Here is a 21,339-nt window from a genome sequence, read left to right on the forward strand (position 1 = left end):
AGGCCAACTGCATTTGGTAAGTCTCAAACTCATTTATGCCAGTTCTGTTATTGTAATGATAAGATTTATAATGTTATGTAAGTAAGTTAAATATTAGTGGGGAAAGAGGAGCTTTTGTTCTGTTTTGTTTTTTATAAAAACTAATTTAAATATTTAGATTTGCTCAATGAAAGCAAATCACTAAAAAACGTTTTTGAGCTATATGTTGTTGCAACAACTCTAAAAGACTGAGGAAAATAATAAAACTTTAGAGGATTTTTAATGTACATTACTTTGTATATGCCTTACTTGCTCTAGTTTAAAAAAAACAGAAGCTAGAAATTTGATGCATTTGATTATGGGAAAGTTTTATGAAAGAGCCACTGACTCAGAATTCCAAGCTTTGAGCCTACATTATAAACACATGGGTAAATGAATGTATATTTTTTATATTTCAAAGAAATGTATTAGCATACAGAGGTACACTTTTAAGGTTATTCCCCAATTTAGCTTAGTTTTTGATTAACTGAACACCCTTTGTCCAAATTGCAGTGGGTATATGCATTCCCAAAGATCATCTACCTGTAGCTCAGAGTACAGGTAGATGATGAAGTCCATACTCCAGTGCCTCCTTTCTTCTCTGTTCCTAAGATGCTCAAGTCACACTTTGCAAGAGTCCCACAGTGGCAGGAAATCTTAGAGCAATTTAAGATGTGCTAAGAATTTTACACATTTTTAGGGCAGCTGGTGCTTCATACCAGGGAGAAGAGTAAAGCTTACCTTCTCCAATGAATAAGCAAAGCAGAAAGTTACAGGGGACTGAAAGTCAAAGAATTAGCACATTCTCAGTTGCAGCAGCTACGGGGAAGAAAAAGAAGACTGCTTGGATTCTCTTTGCATTTCTTCTCAGCTCAGACATGTCAAAACTCTCTCTACAGCCACTTGATTCCCTCTTTTGTGTATCCAGTTAGAAGAGATTCAGTTATTGTACTAACTGTGAATAAGGAGGGTGGGAATGATGAAGTGCTAAGTTTTAGATCAAATATTTCCATGCTGTTGCAAGTGTTGCAAGGATAAAAAGCTCTCCAGCTTAGTGAAAAGTACTGTGATCTCCAGTGAGCCTCAGAAAAGGAGGAGCATTTGTATCATTCCTCCAAGAGCCTCCATTCCCCTCTTGGCATGCAGTTTTGTACCCCTCTCTAAGCGGAGATTAACAACCCTTCCTAAACAGTTTGCTTTTTCTGACTGAAAATAGAGGAAGAAGCAACTGAAAAGAAAGCAATGAAATTTGCTTTCATAAACCAAAATTTTATTTCATGCACCTTCCCAAAAAACTTTCTAAATATGCTGTATTGGCTACAAGGAATCAACATGACTGTTAGAGAGATAGTGTAGGGAAGAAACCTTCTAATGGCTGAGTGCAGTGATGCAGAAACAACCATTTCATCATAAAGATGAAAAATTCAAGAAAGAAGGGGAAATGGGTTCCTACATTAGTAAACTGTCTACTGGCTTGTTTATCAGGCCGGCCACGAATCTGACACCTAGGAACAAAGACTTGGCTTTGATTAAACAACTTCTACTCCCTCTCTCTGCTCCAATTTGAAGGCTTGCTCTGTCACACATTTGCTGTTACTTTTTTTTTTTTTTTGCTGTACGCGGGCCTCTCACTGCTGTGGCCTCTCCCGTTGCGGAGCACAGGCTCCGGACACACAGGCTCCGCGGCCATGGCTCGCGGGCCCAGCCGCTCCGCGGCATGTGGGATCTTCCGGGATCGGGGCACGAACCCGTGTCCCCTGCATCGGCAGGCGGACTCTCAACCACTGCGCCACCAGGGAAGCCCTGCTGTTACTTTTAAGCCTCAGTTTCCTTATATGCAAAACAAGGATTTAAAATGTCATTTCCATATATACTGTTGTGAGAAAAAAGTGAGATAATATACCTAAAGCATCTATCTCAGTGCTGATGCATGAGAAGCACTTAACAAAAATCTAGTTGTTTTTATTATAATTAGAGGATATATCACAATATATAGTAATTTTCTGTTTACTCGCCTGTCTCCCAAGAGACTATAAGCTATATGATGTTAAGCAGGTTCTTTTCTACTCTGTATGAGAAAGGGAACAAAAATAATCCAGGTCTTGTCTTAGCCTGAGAATTAATAAGGGGATATGAACCAATTCTTTAAATGGCTTTCAGATGCTAGGAACTAATGTATTCTTATGACAAGTTGAATATTGGTTTATACAAATGAGTACTGTCACTTTAATCCAAGAAGTTAATTATTAAACAAGAAATTTAAACCAACTGGTTGCAACTGGGGCTAAACTATGACACAAACCATAGTTTGTGTCTACAGATTATCTTCTTACTCTTGTTTCTGCTTTCCTAATGCTAAAGAGAAGCTGTCTTCTTCAACTCTACTGTGGTCCTATTTTTTAAAATCCCTTTCTCACTACATTTCAAAAGTTTTAGGATCTACAAAAGAGGTAATTTTTGAGATCTTAAGCCCATGCTAATAAACCGATCATTCTGACACTTACTTTCAATTGGCAGTGCACATCAGAAAGAGCTGTGGAGCTTTTTCAAAATATAGATGACTTGGTTCCTGTATGGAAGTTCTGACTCAGTATGTCTGGGGTGGTCTTAGAGATCTGTACATTTAAAAGGTTCCCCAGGTGAATGTGCTGTGTACCAAAGGTGGGGAACCATAGGATTATGATGTAGAATAAGTATTCCGAGTGCAAATGAGAAAAAAGAAATTAACCAGATCAAATTACCTAAGTGATACAAGGGAAGAGATAAAACTTCATCTTCATATTGAAGATATTAGGAGTTAAGTGTTGATTATGTACTATGGGGCTGTCCTTGAAAAAATTCATATTTATGCCTGAAATACAGAGATGACCAATGCACAAACAAGCAAAAAAAGGTTTACACATTATTGTACACATAACAGCTTACCACAGGTTTATATTTTACTCCAAATAAACAGCTTGCAACATTCATAAGAATAAAAGTAAAATATACAAAATTCAGGGCTGACACTGAAAAAGGAGCAAGTCCTTATTGAATAAACAAACAATATTAATAAAAATAGAATTTCTTCCTTTTTATAAATAAAATCCAAGGATGCTATGACATATCCTTTCATGAAAACTACTGTTTAGTTACATCAATCATAATCGTATGAAAGATTTTGATATCATAATTCAGATAGATTGTTAATCAATTTTAATTCTCCTTCAGCTCTTTAATAAAAGGCAAAAGACCCTGGAATTTAGCTTAAACTAATACTGACTTAAAATTGGCCTTAAAAACCACATTTTGCTAAAAAAAAAAAAGCACACAGGGGAAAGACCAATATTCATTAGTTTTTGCCAAAATCTGCAGAAATGTTCAGTTTTGGTTTGTATTTTTCCAAGTTAATAAAATAATTGTCTCTGATACTTTATTTGTTTTGTCTGATAATGCTCATAGGAAGTGTTGACTTTTTATAGCTGAAACAATTGAAAACAGACACAGTTCATGTATCCTATGGATTTCATCTCTTTTCATAAAATGATTAAAGAAAATAGATAAGAAATCAGGGTTACTGAGCTGTGGCTTTCCAAAGGTGCTTAATATACAATTCAATTGTGCATCTCCTCTAACTGCTGAGACAGCCCAAGAAAGATCAGAGGATGATTTATTTCAGCATTTTAAATTTCTTATATATTTTTCTCCTTTTAATGTGAAGAGGTTAAAATGCAGTTGAAAATGTGCTCTTAATTTCTTTCCAGAAACAAAGAACTCCCAGAAGGTATTGTGCTCAGCCTGAAATACTTGTGTCAGTAGGAAGCTCTGTTTATATGGGTAATTGTTTTCAATACAAAGACAGGTTGTCTCCAGGGCATTAGTCACTACCTTCTGTAAAGTTAGGCCACTGGGGTACTGTTTGGAACTCCTAGCTTGATTGGGCTTTATATGCAAAAGTACTGCTGGTAAGTGTTATTGCTGGAGGCCACTAAATGGTATCCTTATGGCTTGAAGGAGTTAATATAGTTCCCTAAGTGCCTCATTAAAAAAGCCCACTTTGGACTTCCCTCTCAGCAAACATCTTTACAAATCCATAAACCAGGTTTTGTTTAATCTCCTCATAAGGAAGTTTAAGTGAAAACAAAGCTTAGGTAAAAGATTTTGTAGGCTTAAAACCAATGTTAAGAATCAAATAAATCACAAATCTTCCATGTTGAGACAGCTTTAAAAATTATAATTATATATTTGTAATTTCATGTGTTGGTAATTTTAACATATTGTTCTGGAGACCTTATGAAGCAAGAGGCATCCCATCGATGTCAACCAGAATGAAGGGAAGGAGGGAGGAAAGGCAGAAAAGAAGAAGGGATGAAACTTTATTTCTACACTCAGTGCCTGAGAAAGAAGTGAAGCGTCTTACTGCATATAATAGATCAGGGAAGACTGAGGAGGAAGTGGTACATGCCAAGAAGTTCTTTTTCCCAAAGGGTGTACACCCTAGCAGCAAGTTCTGATTCAGGGAGCAGAAGTGGGTGTTATTGATAAGCGTCGGCATAAGGGGTCTATATCCATTCTTTGTGGAGTCATTATTTTGTCTTTAGGTGAAAGAAAAGCTCTTGAGGAAACAACCGAAACGCTTTATACCATGTGTTTTGGTGAAAATTAACCAAGTTATAACATATAATAAATTCTTTTAATTAAAACAAAAAGACGTCATCAGACTCATTTTTGCCAAAATGTTTCAGAAGTTTGGAGTTTATCTCATTTCTGACCATGTAGAATTGACACTCGTATGATAAACTGTTCTAGTTTGAGTAAAACATGATAGTCTTTCTACTTTAAAAAAAGGAAAACAGATAAAAAATAAATAAAAAAGGGAGAGGAGTAAACTTCACAAAAGTTTGGGGCTTTTGGTTATTGTGAATAAACAATAATTCAGTCCCATGCCAATAATTTTAAAAAGTACTTAAAATATATACATTTGGTAAATGCTTATAAGACATGAATCAATGCCATCCTTCATACGTCAGTCTCTCTTACTTAATGTGCCTAGTTTGTCAAGGCAGCAGATGCTTACAGCTAGTAAGTCACCATTTTGGAAAGTCACTGTGATGACAACTTTATATCAAATTTTCTTTTACCATTAGTATTAATAATCATGTATTTCAGACTTGCCAGAATCTATATTTGTAGTCTAATTCTCAGATAACTTCTTCACGTCTCATTTTAGTAGTGAAAATAATCATGATTTAAGGTGACTGCAAAATAATATTTTTGCCAGAGTTAAAAAAAATTTGCAGTCTTTGATGTTTTAATCTTGGATCATGATAATACTTACTGTTTACTGACAATTCAATGTGCCAAGAGCTTTACTTATAGCTAATCCTCACAATATCCCTGCAAGGCAGATGAGGTACTATTATTAATGTACTCTTTTAACAAGTGAGAAAGTTAAGGTATGGGTTAAGTGATTCGCCAAAAATCACTCCATTTGTAAGTGGCAGAGTAAAGGCTAGAACAGTGCATGTGCAAGACAGGAAGCCATGTCTCCAGGGTGACCCCAGAACCAAGAGTCTTCAGTCTACAGAACTCAAAGAATAGAAATGTTGCTCCTGGAGCTCTTTACAAAGCAAGAAATCTTTTAATATGAAAACTCTGGGTTCCAGCAGCTTATATGGACTGATTCAAGCCTAGCCAATCAGCTTCTGTGTTTGAGATTCCCCTGATCCTTTAAATTTCACCCTGATACCTGGATTGTGGAGACAGATTTGAAGAGCCTTGCCTCTTGTCTCCTTACTGGTCGACCTCGAAATAAAAGCTCTTTCTTTTCTCAAAAGCCTGTGCCATAGTATTGGCTTCTACAAACCTTAGGCAACGAGCCCTTGCTCGGTAACATCACCTTTATCCTATGTTCTCACAGGTAATTTTGTATAATAGGTTTGATATAAAAATTAGGTAAGAATTTATGTATGAGGCTTACACATATTAAACATTGAAAGGGTTAGATATGATGATGGTAGTGATGATGATGATGATGATGTCTGCTGTTACTTTGGAGGCCTCAGTGAATCATGCCTCACAGTTCACACCCTTGTGTACTTGTCTCACTTTGAATCTGGACTGGCCCTGTCATCAACTTTAACTAAAAGAATGTAGTGGAAGTGAAACCATGCCATTTCTGGGTCTAATAAATCTTAAAAAGGACTGGAAGGTTCTATTTTTGTGCTTGAGGGATGTCAACTGCCACTTAGTAAGTCTGATGACCCTGGATCACTGTACTGGGAGAAGCTCGACTTAGCCACATCAAGGAGTTCTCAGTCCATAGCCAGCAACAACTTGCCAGCCATGTGAGTGAAGCCATTGGTAGTACCTCCCAGTCCTGCAGCAAAGCCCACAGCCCTGCACACTTCCCTTGTCCTGGCTCATGTACCCAGCCTGGGTCTAAATTCTAGCTTCCTCCACCCTCATTCAACCAGGAACAAATTCAGACAGTATGTAACAGTTCACTAAATAATTTCAGTAATATATTTTTCCTTCTGATGCACACGTGGAAATCATTTACTGAAAAAGATTTATGAGTGTTTTATATTTAATGAGAATAATGTCACAAACATTATCATTTTATTTTTAAAATAACTGAAAGGCATCTAAAAATACAAAGGTTTATCACATAGTGTAGTGGAGAAAATCTCCAGAAACTATGCAAATTCTTTCATCTTACCATTTTATATTCTTTCCAACCTCTTTGGAAATCTAGACTTCCATCTTCACGATGCTGTATTACAGTCCAACCTCCCCCATTGAGATCCATATTGCAAAATACCTGACAAAGGGAAAATAAAGTCAAGTGAAAATTACGTCTATTTTAAACAAACAGGTATCAGATATGTTTCAAGACAGAAATAGGATAGGCCTACAGACAAAAATAATAAAAATTGCCATATTGAAAATATTAATTTAGACATTTTATTGGCTATTTCTTCTATATTCGAGTTGTTTCTGATTAAATCCCATCAAATGTGCATAAATTACTTGTAAAGGTTTAAATCAGTCAGCTGAAAATTGTCTCAGTCACAGACTATAAAAATTATTTTTAAAAAGTCTGTCTTAATGGTAATAGGCACTATGTATATTCAATTTTTTTAAATGCTACTAAAAGTTTCCAAGTTACAGACCGTTTTATTGCTAAAACATAAGATTTGGAATTTTCTATCTTTAATTTGTTAAATCACAATATACTAATAATAAAGGTTTTTGAAAAATAATATTTAAAAAATCATTTATATTTAGTTATTACACATTTCATGGTATATTAACTCCTACATGCTCATATACTACAATAATTATTCTTGATGGTTCAGTATTACATTAGAGGCAAAATTTGGTCCCCAGCATATGGAGAACACATTATTTGCTTGAATTTTTGTCATGAACAATAAGAAGAGAACATGACATACTGTATTCCTTCTGACTGTGAGAAGTATTTCTTTCCCATGTGGAAAAGTTATCCAAATCTTTCAAAGACTTATGCTTATTTCAATTATTCTAAATAAAATACTACTTATTTAGAATTTGATTCATTTCCCCCAGAGTCCACCCAAGGAGAGAAACATATCTGTAATGGCATTATCTTTGGAGAGCAATCACTGTAATTGATGTAGCATAAATGTGGCAGCTTGATTATTCAAGGGCTCAGCTTTGGGGAACATCATTCCCCCGGCAATTGACTACTAAAGCAATTTGGAGGCTGGCTAAAGGTGTAGATATGAGGCAACAGCAGCAGGCAGGCTGTGTGGGCAAAGAGCCTGATTAAAGGAAAACCTCAAGTGTTTTCCCTGAGGCATTAAATTTGGAGCTAAATGGCTAAAGGGTATGAAAACAACGGCAAGAACTGTTATTCAAAGGACAAATTGTCCAAGTACTTCCTCAGAGTAAAAGGAACTAGGAAGTAGATACTTAACTGCGAGCATACAAAAATAGGCAAAATGCTCTCCTGAGGGCTCTTCCTCTAATTTGAACATGCACCCATCAGTATGTATTCATTATCACTAGGAACTGACTCACCTCCAAGATCACAGATTTGACATTCCTCTCCCTGTCCTAAAGTTCTCCCTCTACTAATCCCTTAACCTCTATGCACCTGCTCTTTGTCCTCAACATAACCTCCATCTAGTCTTTTGCTTCCTTAATTCTAACTCTAATTCAATTTTTTTCACCCAACAAGCATTTTTGAGCATTGATTCTGTGTTACAACTGGCGATATTATGATGAACGAAATACAGATAATTTCCTCAAAACACCTAAAAGTTAAAACATTGAGTGTCCCTGTAGAGTTAAGGAGATGTGAGAATCCACAATTTTCAACTCTAGTGACCTGAGAATAACAGAGTCAGTAATCTAAATGAGAAATTTAAGGAAGAGAGCTAACAGGTGAGAAAAGAAAATGATCATGGTTTTGAAAACCTAGGGTTTCAGATAACATAGTCATCCAAAAGGGGGAGTTTATTGATCAGTTAGAGATGATCTAACTGTAGGTAGATCAAGGGTAAGAATACAGATAAGAGCATGAGGGTCTAAGAAAGAAACAGTCATAACAATAGTATGCCTTTTAACTGCTAGATAATTTAAACACTTTACATGCATTTTCTAATTTATCTCATAAGAACCTTGTGATGTAGGTATGATTATTATCTCCATTTTGCAGGTGAAAAACCTAAGGCTTTGAGTATTTCAGCAACTTACCAATGGTTATTAGTAATATAACAGGTACTGGATCTAGGATTTGAACCCCCTGTTTACCTAATTCAAAATTATATTAGGGGTAATCTTCTTGAAAGCACAAAGATGGAATTTTAAAGAAGTAAAAAAAAAAAAAAGTGGAAACAGATGTGGGGGGAGGGTCGGGTCCAAGAATGGGCTTTGGTGAACAACTGATGGAGATAAAAGACACCAATAACCTTTAGACAGGCAGGAACTTCATTTTATTTGCTAATGTCCCTGGTGCCTAGAGCAGTAGGGACAGTAGCCTAGCAGGTACTAAATGAATATTTGTTGAAAAACTAGAGATGCAATAAGGAAAGACATAAAATAGGAAAACTTGATTAATGGAATGCAGTGAAAGCTGGGGATGGATTTTGAGTTGGGGGAATAATCTACTTAATCAAATATTCCAGACAAGTCAAGATAAATAAAGATTAAGAAAATACACACTTAAATTTAAAATGAAGGAGCCATTAGTGACCTTGAAGAGAGAGACTGAAGGATTCCTATAAGAATAAAATCCAGATGGCACAGTTTACAGAGGGCATAGTTGGTGATTCAACACAAGTGGCCAAAGTGGAACTTTACTGGTAAAACAGATAAGAGTGAGTGAAAATGTCAAGGAAATATTTTGTTAGAGGAAACTAATTTCACTTGTTTTTTAAGTATATTTTACCCTGCCTTGACTGGTTAATCTAGAATTTTTTTTTCCAGATTTTGATTTCCTAATGGACACTGATTGCCTGAAAGTTTGCCAAACTGTGTTTGCAAACCTATAAAGTCCACTTAACACACTCAGGGAAAGGAATAACTACATCTATAAACATAGAGTGTGTAGAGAAAACTGTTCTTTACAGTTTTTTTTATTACTATTATCTATATTATTAAAATTCTATGCACTTAAAAAGTTTTAAAATCACTCACTAATTTTAGAAAAAGACAACTTTCCTTTTAAACAAAGGTATCGGGCTTCCCTGGTGGCACAGTCGTTGGGGGTCCGCCTGCTGATGCAGGGGACATGGGTTCGTGCCCCGGTCCGGGAAGATCCCACATGCCGTGGAGTGGCTGGGCCCGTGAGCCATGGCTGCTGGGCCTGTGCGTCCGGAGCCTGTGCTCCGCAACGGAAGAGGCCACAGCGGTGAGAGGCCCACGTACTGCAAAAACAAACAAACAAATAAACAAAGGTATCTACTGACTTGAAAATGTTAAGATGTGTTGGGAGTACTTCTTAGTTAAAGACCCAGAGGAAGTTGCCCAGAGGAGAGAGAAGTTACCCAGGCAAATTACTGCCTTGGAAGCTAAAGTGCAGAGAACTTAAGAGGTTAGACTTATGCTCTGCAATTCTTATTAGGACTCAGTAATAACAGCAAGGATAACAGCTGCCATTTGCGGAATGTGGACACAATAGAACTGAATGACACATTGGTTAGGGGCATGGACTCAGGTGCAACATTGCCTGTGTTCAAGTCCCACCTCTGCTCTCTCAAGCTATGTCATGGATCTTTTGCAAGGACTAAATGAGTCAATGCATATGGAGTTTTTAGAACAGTGTTTGGCACATACTAAGCTTTGTCATTAATCTCTTAGATGTATTTCACAGATGAGATAATATGTATTTATATTGTGCACATATACTCTATGTATATAATATCTCATATATTATAACAGCTATTATATATTTCACATAATTTATTATTTATAATTTATTATGAATAATACAGAACATATAAAGCCAAAATATATAGAAGTTTAATAAACTGTCCTTATGGTTACAATTACCAGCTTCTTGTTAATAATACTGGCATCATCAATCTTTGAGCATGCTTTTTAGTGTACGTGTATATGTATATACATATACATATATGTATATGTACATATATATATGAAGCTGGATTCATGCTAGCACACACACACAAAAGACCATGTTATTTCTAGTCAGAAGAAAAATAAAAAGCCTATGCTTAACAGATGAAGGAAGTTAAAAAAATTAGGTGGTTGGTTTCAAAAGATTTGAGATATGAAAGGACTTGAAAAGTTCCTTCGCCAATATGGTATGGTCTGTGCTATCTGGCAGTGTGCTTCCTGTAGACACAGGCCCCACTACATTTACTATGCCTGTTGCATTTATTGATCATATGACTTGAGCTTAACTCTATCCGAGAAAAGATTGAACTGGCTCCTATCCCAGGCAAGGTCAAAGCTTTCAAGCATTAAATATCCTTTAACATAATATAACGATTTAAACCCAAACAAAAAGGGGAAATTTGATTCACATAGTTCTTATGCTTTTATGCTGTGTGCAAGTTGGAATGATTAACCTTGTGAGTGTTAATTATTTTTCTGTAACCTTAAATAAAAAAGGCTCAATACATTTGTTATAGTCCTTTTCCAAGAATTAGGGAAATTATAAATTCAGAAACAAATTTTAAAATATTTTACAATAACCAGAGTTATGATTTAATGGTTTGTTTTAGTGAATGAAACTAAGCTGGTTATAGTGCATTTGGTTTTAGAAACATGAAATAAAAGGAAAAACCCTATTCCCTACTACCATGCATTGAAGGGAATTCAGAGAGGAAGATAACCACAAGCCATTAATAATGAAAAAAAGTAAAAAATATATATATAAATGCTCTAATTCTCATTTTCTATCTGCTTGAAAATTTTAATAGTCCTAGAAAACTGCCTTTGGCTTCCATGTCACATTTGAAAACATAATAATCTTCTAAATTTTGCAGACAGTCTTTCTTGGCAGGGAATGATGTCAGTCAAAACAACTGTGTAACAATTGTGTATACTTGCAACTCCCACTCTGCCTAAAATTAATAATTCCTATTAATAGTTTTTGTTAATTGCCTAAATAGGCCAATTTAATTGATTGATCCATATCTTATATCATACATAATTGAACTTTTTGTTTTGTTTTTATATAGGCTTGCCTTGAGTTTCTCACCCTTGCTAGAACTTCTGCAAGCATTAAAATGAGCAAAGTTTTTGTTAAGCATATCCACAATTAGCACCAAACTTTATAGCTCCAAAGTATAATCTACATGGAAGGGTGAAGGTCCTAAAGATGCATTTTCCAAGCACTTTTTATAGAACCGAGAGGATACCAATTATTTATATCAAAATAAGAAAAGAAAATGAGGAAGTGGGATGGCTTACAATCAGAACATAATTTTCTGACAACAAACTCTTTGCCGTGTCATTCACATAGGTTCCTATAAAAAATTATGAATGGTACGGCTTCAGTCAATACTAATATAAGTAATTATCCTACTTAGTCCCCTCTTAAGATGGTACAGTCTAGAGTTAATTCCTTGGTTACAAAGTCTGTGTTCAATATTTACTATGTGATTTGGGCAAGTTATTTTTCTAAAATAGGGATAATGGGAGCACCTATATCAGAGAGTTATTGAAAGGAGTAAACAAGTGAGTATATATATCTAAAGTGCTTAGAATAGAACCTGGCAAACCGTAAATGCACAGTACTTTTGAACTATTATATTAATCAGTTTCTAAATTACATTGGGGAAGTTCACACAATATTTGTTCTCACTAATGTTAAGCTATGTGAATATAATAAGGGATTTAAAACAAAACTTGCTACCTACCAGAAAGTGCAGGTGCATCAGCCTAAAGTATCCATCTCCATAACAGAACAATATTACTACTTGTGAAAGGATCGTGATCATAAAAGGGAAAGAATAAAACAAGGGAATGAACACTTAAGTCAAGAGGAAGGCCAAAGTCTTTCTTCCTTATGGTCAGTTATCTCCCCATCTCACAATGCTCTGCTATTATTTCCAATTGAACTAACTCTAATGACAGTACAAATGACGTGAAGTTCTCCTTCTTCCATCTGAAGCGCCATGGGGCTGTTTCCATAGTGATAAAATTTGCCTCTTACAGGCCTGTATTGATAATGATTGCTAATCTGTTTGCGGTAATATTTTTCCCTGGGACTAAATCTAGTAAGTTTAATTTAGCAGGTATTTGGCATTTGTGGATTTAATATTTTAGATTTTTTTAAGAACAACACCGAAGCTCTATAATATGTAAAATTCATTATTTTGCAGAGGCGTAAATTTAAGTCATGTTATCCTTGTGAAACCAACATAGAAGTCAGCCACTGAACTAGTGAACTGGATCCTCTAACCCAGTTTTTCATGTAATCTTTTAAAAAAGCAAATTTATTTAAGTTTGTAAGTTATTGTTCAAGTTTGAGTTATTATTCAAGTTTATGAGTTATTCAAGATTATGAGTTAGGATACTTTTCTTCCACCCTAACAGAAGCAGTGGTTCTGCAAATAGCCTGTGCATTATTTGCATCTCAAAACATTTTGAACTAGAATAGAGTTATGAATTTACATGACTTAAATTTAATGGAATGATCAAACTTTTTGTAATGCTCTCACTAAGGGCCACGAGGTAGTATTGGTGATGGACTGAAAAAGATTCTAAAAGTGTAAAAATTAATCTAAAAACTTTAAAATTTCTTTTATTTATATATTCATTCATATAGAATTATTAAGAGTCTAAAAGGAGGGTCACAATATTTTTAGTTAACTTTATTTTTATAGTCATTATGTTAGAGGGGACGTGACAATCATTTAGGGGTTCTTTCAGGTCTTGGGCAGCACAATAGGTAAATTGCAGAAAGTATTTATGTTAGCTCCACTCCTCTCCCCCAGGACAGTTTCTAACACACTTCACATGCCATCTGTATGGTGTGTCAGTGTGTGGGCGTGCATACATGCCTGTGCACATGTATGAATTGAATTTAAACTTAAGTATGATTTTAAGTTATCAGTAAGCAGAGTAGGAAGGCTTCATGTCATATGATCCAAAGGATTCAAAAAGCTCATTTTTACAATAAATTACCCTCTCCTCTTTTTTTTGCGGTACGTGGGCCTCGCACCGTTGTGGCCTCTCCTGTTGTGGAGAACAGGCTCCGGACATGCAGGCTTAGAGGCCATGGCTCACGGGCCCAGCCGCTCCGCGGCATGTGGGACCGTCCCGGACTGGGGCACGAACCCGTGTCCCCTGCATCGGCAGGCGGACTCTCAACCACTGTGCCACCAGGGAAGCCCTACCCTCTCCTCTTTACTCCTAAACTTGCTATTGTATCTTCACAAATTTTTTTTTTTTTTAAGACATGGAACACAGCTGATTCAGTGAAGTTTTGCACAGAAGCCCAAAATGAAATACAGTGAAACCAAACTTCTCTGGTAGGTGACCCAGGTAGCAATGTCCATAACTGCCTGCCACCTTTTTTACCCCCTGCACTTTCTCTATCTCTTCCCCCTGTTATAGATCAGTATGGAAGACCTCTTTTCAGAAGAAAATTCTGTTCCAGCAAAGAGAAAAATCATTGAGCTAACTTAAACCACTAATCCTCACTGAAATCAGGAGAGAGGATAGCAGAGTCCAGACTCTCCCTCTTGACATATGTGTGACATCTGTGACATCTGGCAAACTGGTCTCCATGATCCATTTCCCTCATCCATCAAAGGAAACGAACAATCAGATTGACTAAGTAAGTTAGGTTTACTTACTATATACTACACAGAAGTGTTGGTATTATCATCAGCAGGTCATTTATTTATTTATTCATTTCAGCACATATTTACTGAGGACCTATTATGTGCCAGAAACTATTCTGGGTCCTGAGAAATCAAAGATAAAAGTAAAATCCTTGCCTCATAGAATTCTGGTAGTGAGAGAGTCATGAAAAGTTGCTTGAGGGAATCAGGGAAAGCCTTCCAAGAGCATTTGCACAGTACCCAGAGGAAATGGGGACAAAGGAATGGTAATTTAGGTGGGGCAATGAAAGGAGAAAAATTGTTCCATCTTTTGAGGATTAAGCACTGCAAGAGCAGGTGGTCCTCTTGGGGTCTTGAGCATCTGGCTAAAGTTTTTTATACGTTGAAAAACGCCTTTCTTCAAGGCTCTCCATAAACCCTGCTTCAAACAGCCTCTATCACTACACTTCTACAGTATGTTATAATTTCTGTGTAATTGTCTGTCTTCACCACTACACTGGGAACTGTTTTATATTATGTCCTTAGTCATTTACTGACAAATAAATGACATACACTTAATTTGTATTGAATGAAGGAATGGATGGATGATTTAATGAATAAATAGGGAGAAAGAGTATACAGAGGAGGTGTGACAGCAAGACAGTGTTTTCTTACTTCAGAGTTTACTTTGGATCCTGTTCAATATACTGATGAAAACTATCCTCCAACACACTCTTTTAGGTAAATAGGAAAAGCAAGTCCTTTCAAGATTATTAGTTAAGATCAAATATGTTTCTCTACCCAAATAGGAGCAGTGGTTCTAGAAACATGTCTCTAGCTCTCTCTCCACGGTATTTGAACTGTAGTTGATGTGTACCATCTGGGTCCTTAGGACTTTAGAAGATGGTTCCTAACTCATCTCCATGCACTTGAAGTATATGTGACTTCAACATGTAATCTGTACAAGGCAAGCATTTATGAACAATGGGACATTCCAGGAATGAGCAGAGAGTAAATGGAAAACTTTGTGTGAAATAGGGATGGGATATGTGAGGGTTGGAAGAGGTCTGTACAATAGGGTTTTCATCTTTTATGGACCTGGGAAACAGAGTATCTTTGGGAGGAAAGAGCTCAGGCACATATATTTTCAGTTTAACAAGCCCACAAATCAATCTGATTATTCAGCAATTCAACTAGGATCTGGTTTACATCTCATAAACAAACACTTCTGGTTTTACCTTTTTGGGTTCTGGCATATTATTAATATAAATAGTGTAGATTCCACTTTTATTAAAACCAGCTTGATATACATCTGCACAGTCTCTAAATGGCTTTTCTTCCTCTTTTTTTCCTCCCTTTAGTAAAACTGCAAAAAAAAAGATTGCAATATGTGAATATCAGTACCATTAGTGCCAAAATGGACTCCAAGTATAGGTAAGCAGGTCTTCATTTCCTCCAAACAAATGTCAATGTTGCATTTATTGAAAAATCAATCATAAGAACAATACTAGATTTTTAGGTGACTCACAGAATTACAAAACTATAGGAAAAATATGTGATCAGTTTGTAACTGAATACTTTTTATATTTTGCTTAATTTCTTGTTTTTTTCTCTATCACTTCCAGAACATCAACTCAAGGGACAAATAACCTGATCATGTAATACCTGCAATTGGTAACAATTCTGTCAATGTTTCTCTAAAATTTCTAAAATGTTCTTACCTACATTTCATAGGAAAGTTTGAAAAATGTTAAAGCATTTTTGGAGGAGGGAGAGGTGAAGATAAATTCAAATATAAAAATACAATATGGAGGTTTAAGATACTAAAAGAAGGTTGTACTGTTTTTCTGTGGCTTTATATTGAAGAGCTCCTAGAAATTTTTAGTTTTTAAAGACTCTCAAAATAATTAAAAGGTAGAAAGAAGTCTCTGATCCAATTTAACAATCTAGAATGAAAAGGGAAGTAAACTTTGTTTTTTATTTAATGGTCTGAAGTTAAACTATCAGGTGGGAGACATACAAATAGAAGAACAAAAATTAATAAGATTTGGCTGGGCTTCCCTGGTGGCGCAGTGGTTGAGAGTCCGCCTGCCGATGCAGGGGACACAGGTTTGTGCCCCGGTCCGGGAAGATCCCACATGTCGCAGAGCGGCTGGGCCCGTGAGCCATGGCCGCTGAGCCTGAGCGTCTGGAGCCGGTGCTCCGCAACGGGAGAGGCCACAACAGTGAGAGGCCGGCGTACAGCAAAAAAAAAAAAAAAAAAAAAAAAAATTAATAAGATTTGAAATTAAGTTATATAGGTGGAAGAGCTCAGTAAAAGCTGAAGTCAAGTGGAAAAAGAAATTTAATTAGAGATATAGCCTCTACTGAGAGGAACTTTATTTCATTCATTGAGCTTCATCCACTATTAAGTTCTTATTAATGAGATCAAAATACAAAAATGACTCATTTAATAGTCCTCAGCTAAAGATATAAGTGGCATCTTTGTAAAATATTTATGATTTAGTATTTTCTAATAAATACATGTTATTTTAGCAATTTGCTTCATTAGCCTTTTTTTGAAGTTAAGACTATTTTATAATCTTGCCCTTAAAGTCTCTGGTTACTTAATAGTTATCTGCTTTCAATCACTTTGAGTCACTATGGTATTTTAAAATAATAATATCAAAGGTAAGCTATGAATCAGTGCTTTTAAAATGATTTTAAATGTTCTAACAATCTAAAATACTAACCTGATTTATATTTGACACATGGTGTTACTAATTTATAGGTAATTAAAAATTAACAGTCTAATCTTTGTAGAAAGAATGACTATCTCAATATAAATATTTCAAATTTTCAAAAATTACTATGGTTCAAGGAAATGAAGTATCCATGTCATATATGTTGCTATAACAAAAATATAGAATTATAACATTTAATAGCATTATGGTTCTCTACATAGCTCCTGTTTGCACTAGTGGTTTTGCCTACTTATATTAAAAGCTACTTCTAAATACCACCCATCACAATTGCAATATCAGGGACTTCCCTGGTGGCACAGTGGTTAAGACTGTGCGCTCCCCTACCTAAGTGTCCATCATTGGATGAATGGATAAAGAAGATGTGACACATATATACAATGGAATATTACTCAGCCATAAAAAGAAACGAAATTGAGATATTTGTAGTGAGGTGGACGGACCTAGAGTCTGTCATACAGAGTGAAGTAAGTCAGAAAGAGAAAAACAAATACCGTATGCTAACACATATATATGGAATCTAAGAAAAAAAAAAGGTCATGTAGAACCTAGGGGTTAAGACGGGAATAAAGACACAGACCTACCAGAGAATGGACTTGAGGATATGGGGAGGGGGGAAGGGTAAGCTGTGACAAAGTGAGAGAGTGGCATGGAAATATATACACTACCAAACGTAAAATAGATAGCTAGTGGGAAGCAGCTGCATAGCACAGGGAGATCAGCTTGGTGGTTTGTGACCACCTAGAGGGGTGGGATAGGGAGGGTGGGAAGGAGGGAGATGCAAGGGGGAAGAGATATGGGAACATATGTATATGTATAACTGATTCACTTTGTTATAAAGCAGAAACTAACATACCATTGTAAAGCAATTATGCTCCAATAAAGATGTTAAAAAAAAAAAAAAAAAGACTGCACACTCCCAATGCAGGGGGCCCAGGTTCGATCCCTGGTCTGGGAACTAGATCCCACTTGCATGCCACAACTAAGGAGCCTGCCTGCCAGAACTGAGGAGCCCATGTGCCACAACTAAGAAGCTGGCGAGCCGTAACTAAGCAGGCCACCTGCAGTAAGTAAGACCTGATGCAACCAAATAAATAAATAAATATTTAAATAAAAACACACACACAAAAAAAAACAATTGCAATATCAACACAAAATAAGTAATCAGAGGACTAACATCATATGATGGCGAAGAAGCATTGCATAGAATGTATGCAAATAGCAATTAAAAATGAATATTTATATACTCAAAAGCTACTTTTAACGGCACTGGGCACGTCAATGGATTATACAAAGGTCTTGTTTTCAAAAACGTCAACACATTTCACTTATGCTTACTTATTTTAAGCTAAATGGACTATTATTTTTCTAAAACAAAACCTTCCTAAATTCTAAATGCTTGCTCTTCTGTTGAAAATAACCAAATCAGACGCAAAAAAAAAAAAAAAAAAAAAAAAAAAACGATGTCAAGAAATACTAACTAAAATTTATAATCCCTTGAGAGGATGAACAAACAGGAAGATGTGGTCAAGAGGAATTCAACGGTAAACCCATTTTTCTTTTTTGGGTGAGAGGTGGGGAAAATCATTTATCTAAAGAAAGAGAAAACGTTTTCTTGTTCAATGTACCACTTCCTGCCCTCCCTTATTTAGTTATGTAAGGAGAATGCATTTCCTTCCCACTTCTCTGCCACCTCCCTTCCCCTTTTCTTTTCCTCTTCAGGATGATGTGGGTGAAAAGACTGTTGTGGGGGAAGAGGGAAGCTATTTCACACACTTTTTCAATAACACAGAAAAAAGGAAAAAGTTGGATACTATCTTATGTTTCTGGAAACTAATTTATAAAAATGTTCAAACTATGGATGTTAAGTCTTATAACTGGAAAAGTGGTTGGAGGAGTCTACCGTAAATGGTACAGTTAGTGCTATGGTTATACTATGGATTCGTTGTTGTCATTGTGGCAACATATCTGATATAGATGTTTCATTTTCTTGAAATATAGTTTCATATTTTTGAAAAATTGAAATACATTCTTTCCAGATGATTAGACTGCTTGTTTTTAATTACTTACTAATTAGTAATATTATGTTTGAAAGTTTGATCCAGGCTACATTTTAGAGTAATATAGCATTTAAAAGCAATTTAAAAGTTTCATTCAGAGCTTACCTTTAATATTTGTATTATATTCTATGGTCTGAAGACCCCTTCTGTAAGGGTAGATTGACTTTCAGAGTTTTGCTTTCTTTTTTTAATCTATAAAGTGGGGAACTTATACATATCTCTGAGGCAAGTATGTGAATTACATAACGCAGAGTGACTGAATTATAGTAAGTGCCAAGAAATGGTAGTTATTGCTGTTATGGTAATAATGATATCATCAATGGCAACATTTTATTATTATTCTTTCTTATGGAAAGGACACTCAGGCTGTGGAAGGCTAGCCAACCCACTCAATGGAGTGGTGGATGCTGCCGTCTTCTACCCTCAAATATAAATACTGTAGCTGACTAAATGCAGGGAAGTTACAATTGACTGGTTACATTTAGGATTATATTGAGCTGGCCTCTCCTTGTCAGAGTTGGCTAATAATTGGCTTACTTCATTCACTGACTACATCAAGGCACACCATTGTTAAGTTTAAGTCTAAAAAACCCAGGTAATCTAATCTTGCTGTATACTGTAAGCTTTATTTATTAAGAATTAAAGATTATTTCAGATGAAATGATATATGATGTATACACCATATGTTGATTGTAGAGATTTAATCTCATGGCTTCAATTTTCATGCCTATTTTCTTTGTTAAATATTGAAGAATTCTGAAATTCAGTGTTATGATTAGATATTGTAAAATTGGACACACAGTAAACATTTTAAAACACAGAAAGACAAGAACAAAGATGAATTAACTGAACATTGCAAGTGTTAGAACTAAGGATAAATTTTTGTAGGAGGTCTTGAGATTCAGCAAGATGGAAGATAGTGCCTGGAGGAATATAAGATAAATGACAAGAGACCAACATGGAAAACCTGATGGAAGAAGATAAAAGAAGCATCAACTGGACAGAGCAGGGAGGAGAAATCCTGATACTTGATACAGGTGTTTTAGCTATATCTGTAAAAGTGGTTTAGCTTATAATAATACACTCATTTAAAAGCATGAATTCTTAAAAAATGATCTTTACATCTAAAAGTTCCGTCTTTGACCACATACTCTTATTTTTTCCTCTCCCATTCTTTAATTCTTAATGAGTTTGTCTTTCTTCTAATTGAGAGTCTAGATCCCCACCATTACTATCCGCCTCTTCCTAGCCTCCTTTTTCTTTCTTCCTATCTTCAGTCTGAGAGTGAGGCATTTAAGCACGGTTCGGGTGGAATTGCTAGTGCCCTCCTTCCACTGTCCTGTCATCCACTAACCCCTTGTATGGGTAAATCCTGACCCAAGGAGGACGTTTATTCACATTCTCACCCCCATTTCTAGACTGCAAACACTAAAGTGAGGCTATTTAATGCCATTCAAATGTGTACTTTCTAAACTCAGCTGTGTTCTCTATGCTTCTCAGTCAAACCCTTGGTCATTTCTAACAGACTTTATTACATTTCCTGAAAAGTGTATTTCAAATCTTTCTACTTTTTTCAAGATTAAATCTCACTCCTGTCTTCTCTATTTATATATGATGTTGTTTTATGGTTTACTATGACGATCAACACCATTTAAAATAAGTCTCCTCTACCTTTTTCCTCTTCAGAAGTTGTCTTTGCCTATCTTTGCCCTTGCCTTTTGTGTTGACCTCTCTTAGTCCCTTTTCTACTTCTCTAATTGTCCTTTCTCTTTCCTCTTCATTGGGTTCTGTTCCTCTCCTCACCTACCAATAGATGCTCACCAAGATTCTATTCTTGGATCTCTATTCCTTTTTCATCTGCTCTTTTTTGCAAACTATCTTCTACGGCTTCAAACTTTTACACAGATTTCTAAGATACAAGCATTTCTGACACCATGTATTTGCTTCTCCCATGACCTCCATATTCTCATTTCTACTTGCCTGTTGAGCAGTTCCTGATGCAACCCCAACTTTCATTTGTTTAATGTTACCTAATATTTTCTTTTGAAACCGATGTTCTCTTTTTCTCTTACTGATCCCACTATCCTTCCTCAGTTGTCATCATTAAAAATTAATGAAAGCCTAAATATAAGATAAATAGACTGAGGCTTTTAATTTGTCTCAATTTAAAAGACTGCCTCCTGTCCCTTCTTAGTTTAACCCATCCTATATTAACAATTTCAGTAAATATTGATTAAACATCTGCTATTTGCATGA

General features: G+C 35.8%; 1 protein-coding gene across 2 annotated transcripts in view; it reads right to left on the bottom strand.

Moving 5' to 3' along the window:
- The window catches only part of ANGPT1 (angiopoietin 1), a 246,296-nt gene that overhangs the window by 39,642 nt on the left and 185,315 nt on the right, over positions 1-21,339 (bottom strand). For both annotated transcript variants that reach the window (XM_060115906.1, XM_060115905.1), the window contains exons 5-6: positions 15,521-15,648; positions 6,719-6,820 (exon numbers count right to left, since the gene is read on the bottom strand). In XM_060115906.1, coding sequence (XP_059971889.1) covers positions 6,719-6,820; positions 15,521-15,648 — 230 coding nt within the window. The remainder of the gene's footprint in view (positions 1-6,718; positions 6,821-15,520; positions 15,649-21,339) is intronic.

Source organism: Mesoplodon densirostris, chromosome 13 (assembly GCF_025265405.1).
Source record: "Mesoplodon densirostris isolate mMesDen1 chromosome 13, mMesDen1 primary haplotype, whole genome shotgun sequence".
NCBI classification, from domain to species: Eukaryota; Metazoa; Chordata; class Mammalia; order Artiodactyla; family Ziphiidae; genus Mesoplodon; species Mesoplodon densirostris.